The 5,449-nt window shown below is 40.4% G+C and overlaps 1 protein-coding gene across 1 annotated transcript; it reads left to right on the forward strand.

Moving 5' to 3' along the window:
- The first annotated feature begins 506 nt into the window (after positions 1–506).
- klf2a (Kruppel-like factor 2a) lies at positions 507–3,152 on the forward strand. Its single transcript, XM_035798882.2, has 3 exons — positions 507–890; positions 1,173–2,103; positions 2,226–3,152. The coding sequence occupies exons 1-3, from the start codon at positions 813–815 to the stop codon at positions 2,399–2,401; spliced, it is 1,185 nt and encodes a 394-aa protein (XP_035654775.1). The 5' UTR covers positions 507–812; the 3' UTR covers positions 2,402–3,152.
- Positions 3,153–5,449: the final 2,297 nt, after the last annotated feature.

Consider the following 5,449-nt stretch of genomic DNA (forward strand, 5'->3'; position numbering starts at 1 on the left):
TATCCAAATGGGTAACTTTGTCTCTAGTGTTCATATTTTGGTTACCTTACCCTATTCGTGACACATGCATTTACATTTCATATATCGTATGCTACTCTGAGTATTACCTATGCATAGTCACTTTACACCTACCTACATGTAGATATTATCTCAATTACCTCGACTAACCCGTACCCCTGCACATTCTCTCGGTATCGGTACCCCTTGTATATAGCCCCGTTATTCTTATTTTATTGTGTTACTTTTTTCCCTTGAGTTTATATAGCATTTTTTTAAACGTTTTTTTCTAACTCGACATTGTTGGTTAAGGGCTCGTAAAGTAAGCATTTCACCTGTTGTATTCGGCGCATAATATTTGATCTTATTTGCCATAATATGTTAATTGCTTACTAGATGAAGTTCTGCAAGGGGCGGTCTTTGCTTAGCGCGTCATTACGTGTTATACTTGTTAAACTCGTTTCTATGCAGGAAGGGGCGTGTGTATATATGGCTTTAAGACTTTAAAGCTCGCACGAGCGCATGAGGGGAAGCAAAGAGACTGCAAGGCTCACTGGCTTAATATAGGTGCCTGTTTCCTCCGCTTCGTACAATAGGTCCAGCTTTTCAGCTACAATATTTATAAGGTATATAGGAACTCCTACCAATCAAACTTGCACATGACACTGAAACACTATTTCAAGTGAGGAGATATAGTGATTTACTACTACAACTAGTTTCTCGCGTGGACTCTACATCGCTTTTTCTGATATTCATAGACAGAAAGAACGTTTTTTGTTCAAGAAAAAAACGAATTTATTTTGTCATTACAACGTATGGAAATGTCCTTAACCGGGACCATTTTACCATCCATCGCCACATTTGCGAATCAAAAGGAAAAATGCTGGGAATATGTAAGTATACTGGTTTATGTATTTAGAGATTTTTGGGGTTGTTTTACCTGTAGTTGATACATGAATCTAGTATATATTTGGTGTAGTTAGAATAAAGCAATAGCATTTCAGTCCAGATGTAGAGTGAACCCATATGTTGTATCAGTTAGGCTTCTAACTTATTATTTGGTTACATATTGCTTTTACAGTTTTTTTATGTAACAAATATGAATGTTCCATTTTTTTTGAACAGAGATTTTTTTTTACATGTCTTTTCACTAATGGCATATTGTACTATTGCAGAGGTGGAAGGGCGAGATGGACAGGTCGGTTCATTCCAGCTGTGCGGTGGCTGAGGGCATGGACATCTGCATGGGCATAAAAGACGAAGAGGAGCTAGATAAATTCCTGGATCTGGAGTTTATTCTCTCTAACTCCACTGGCACAGACAGCAACACTCCATCCTCCGGGACAGAGGGAGAGTACAGGCTAGCAGAGCAGAACAACATGTATCACTCCGTGATGCAGTCTACCTACACCGTGCCCGAGATAAACATTCCACCTCCGCCGTACAACAGCCTGATGGCTGAGCTCCTGCGCAATGAGCTTGACAGCAGCTTCTGCCACCAACCCTCTGGCAACAGCGTCCATGGGAGATTTCTAGTCAGTTCGTCTGCTTTCCCAAATCAGGACTTTCCAGACAACATTAAGGTCGAGCAATCCATGGACAGTTACCGACCAGTTATGGAAATGGTACCTCAGAGCTGCCCAAAAATCAAACAGGAGGGGAACGTTTCGTGCATGCTGTCCTTCGAGCATCCGAGACTAGCCAACTCTCCGCAATCTGCGGGGAACATGACACCACCTCTCAGCCCAGACGACCTGATGAGCTCCGAGTGTCAGACCCAGATGTGCCACTCCCTGACTTTCCCGCAGAGCTACCGCTCCGCAGCGTGCTACCCTCACTCTCACCCGCCCCCACAGATGCAGCTCTCGTACCAGAGCGCACACCAGTTCGGGATGTACGAAGACGGAATGGGTATACAGCACACCAATCAGAGAGCGCTGCTCACTCCACCGTCCTCTCCATTGGAGATGATGGACTCAAAGCCAAAAAGGGGTCGGCGTTCCTGGCCAAGGAAGCGCACAGCGAGTCACACTTGCACTTTCGCTGGATGCGCGAAAACCTACACCAAGAGCTCGCACTTGAAAGCGCACCACAGAACGCACACAGGTAAGGAACATTCCTCAATGTCTTTGTGCTTTTTGGAAACTAGAAATATTTGGCTATATGTTGCAAATTACTGTATTTTCTGTCAGTATACCCATGGTATTTTCCCCTTTGTCGTTCAACAGGAGAGAAACCATACCATTGCAGTTGGGAGGGTTGTGGCTGGAAGTTCGCCCGCTCTGACGAGCTGACGCGCCATTTCCGTAAGCATACTGGACACAGGCCGTTCCAGTGCCACCTGTGCGAGCGCGCCTTCTCCAGGTCCGACCACCTCGCGCTGCACATGAAGCGACACATGTGAGAAATCACATACGATTGAGAACTTTGCCAAATGAACCAAGAACGACATCAAGAAAGATATCTCCAAAAATATGTATTTTGTATTTTTGTTTGTTTATTTAACGTTTTTTGATGAATAGGAAAACAGCATATGAAAATAAAACATCGTCATAGGAATTCTATATACAAATACTATTTTAAAAATATGTAGCTGGTACTACTTTGTTATTTTTTATGGAATCATATTTTGTAAAAGGCTTTAAAAAGTGCATTACACGGAGTTGGCATTTGTGAATTCAAGTCAACATATCAGGTTGGCTCTAAGTACACCCCTGACACAACTGGAATCTTACAATAACATTGTTTAATATGATGTGTTTTGATATTCAAGATAGTGCCTTCTATTATATGCATCCTACGAGTGCCATATTTTTTACTGGCAAAAAATCAACGTTTATCTATGTGTTATAACTGTAAACAGCACATGAAATAAGCTTTAAGACAATGTTTTGATCTAAAACTGCCTTTCAGTCTTCAGAGGCTTGAATTGAATGTTCTGTGTGTGTATTTACCAGTTGAATAACATTTAATGTCAGGGTCTTTAAAACTATGGAAATAAGAGTAACCATCTCAACATGACAAAGGGCTAAACGTTTTGTGACTTAATGTTCTTTTTGGTTTTCTGAGTAAATGTATTATTGCCATGTAAATATATTTTATATAATGTAAATAGTTTATTTTAATGTACATATTAAACTAATTGAACAACATAATTCTTCACTTTGAGTAAAAATCCTTGTGGCTTTGGAAAATGGAGCAGCCCTGACACACCATACTGTAACATCACACCAGTCATAAACTCCTCAACAATACATCCATATCTTTACATCAACCATGATCTTTACATGAACCATGAGCCAGCTATCCTACAGCACCAGTTCAGGCCTGAGCAGTTTATAATATGATTTCTGAGTGCAGGGTTTTCCAGCTGTCACAGGGCCACTGCCAGAGTCTTGTGGCTCATGCAGCCTATAAATACAAACATTACATTTACATAATTATAGAGATTCAATATAGATGTCCCCTCTCTGGGTCTGGGCACAGGGGCACACCACACTGAAAGAGAGAGGAATCCTGGTCGCTGCCTAAATGACAAGACCCAATGGGACAGGATGGAAAGTTCAGTGGGGATGATAAGAGAGAGTGACACAAAGGTTATACATCTGGTAGCCTGAATTTGAGTCTCACAATGAATTTATTCTGTAAAATCAAAGCATTCACTTCCAGTAGTCCCCTGGGTTATGTCTTATTGTCTTGTTACTTCAATGTTCATAAAGCATGAAGCAGTATTAAACAGCTATCACTTAAACATGGTTGCATATTCTTAAAAGTGCATTTTTAGGTTGGTATGCTACCCAACAACAAAGCACCTCCACTGTGGAAGGAGAAATATGTTAAAAGAAGAGGCTCAGAAAACCAATATTTTACCCATGATCCATCTCTTAATCAGGGGCCTTCAGCCTGTGTATCTGGGTCACATGACAGCATCCCTGCACAATAAAGTTAGGTGTAGTTGCCTTCAGAATAAACTCCTATTCACTGTGTTAGGGGCCTAATTATGTCATTTGACTACTGTATGTGTAAAAACAGGCAGAGAGAGAGAGAGAGAGAGAGAGAGAGAGAGAGAGAGAGAGAGAGAATTCACTGTGTTATGGGCCTAATTATGTACTTTGGCTACTGTATGTGTAAAAACAGACAGAGAGTGGGAGAAATAGAGAACAAGAGAGAGAATTCCCTGTGTTATGGGCCTAATTATGTACTTTGGCTACTGTATGTGTAAAAACTGAGCGAGTGAGCGAGCAAGAGAGGAGAAAGGGTCCACCTTTGTGAACTCTGAAAGTCCACAACAATTTCTTCACATTGGCTCTATGGGGAAGCATAAAAGAGAACCCTTTTCTTAAAAGTGTTATAACTTTTTAGGGACCACATCATCTTCTGGATGCCCCTGCCAGTTTAGAGAAAATAGGAAATAAGAATGCCTCTATGCCCACAAAATGAGGTGGAAACTGAGCTGCACTTCCTAACCTCCTGCCCAATGTATGACCATAACAGAATAGCCCATATACTCAAGTGAAAAATGGCCCCATCACAAATACTCACAAACAAGTGAAAAATGGAACATTCTCATTTCACTTTTTGCTCTTCGTGTAATAATAACTTGTGGAAGAGAGTGTGGGAAGATTGAACCATGAGTTAGGGCTCAGAGGTAATATCATATGGTTTATCCATTTTATCTTGGTCAGCCATGCCTGTTTTCTATCTATAAACAAAACAGATAGCATGTTTTCCTTGAATTGAATTGAATTGAATTGAATATCATATGCATTCATTGCTATTCGGTTTCCCCTTTAGAAGTCTCAAATTACAGGCTTTACTAAATGTTTACATTTATACCTCCTCACATATACAGCACAGTAATTCAGAATAATCTCTGAATCTGAATGATAACCCTCAAGTTACTCTGCTCCCGTTTCAACCGAAGATGATCTGTATTTCCTAGTATGAAACCATTCATAATCATAACACGCAGCATTCGCTGGCTCTTTGCCATGGCACACCTGAAACTCCATGACAGAGATCCAAAATACCATTAACAGAGCCAAGACAACCAAATTCTGCTCTACCTACTTTATTTGTGAATTAAGAGGGTGTATAAAAGCTGTAAATCCAGTTGCAAGGACTGTTCTTAAAGGTCACAGGAGGTTATTATCATAGTTTGGGGACTAATGTCAACATGATATAAGCAGATATCTCTTAAAGTTACCATCTTTTATGCAAATGTATCAAGGCCTATTCACATCTCTTTCATATTAGATATACTTTAGTCTGAAGTGAGCATCAGGTCAGAGAAACTGTCCTTATCAAGCAGAAATACTTTACACAGAGTATCTTCAAAAACAACAGCATAATTTTAAACAATTCTACAAGGACGGTTACATAAAAAGGCAATAAAGAAGTATGTCCGTAGAGAGAACATGGAGAAGACAGCTTTTTAAAGCTCTACAGTACA

The sequence above is a fragment of the Oncorhynchus keta genome, chromosome 22, assembly GCF_023373465.1.
Source record: "Oncorhynchus keta strain PuntledgeMale-10-30-2019 chromosome 22, Oket_V2, whole genome shotgun sequence".
Lineage (NCBI taxonomy): Eukaryota > Metazoa > Chordata > Actinopteri > Salmoniformes > Salmonidae > Oncorhynchus > Oncorhynchus keta.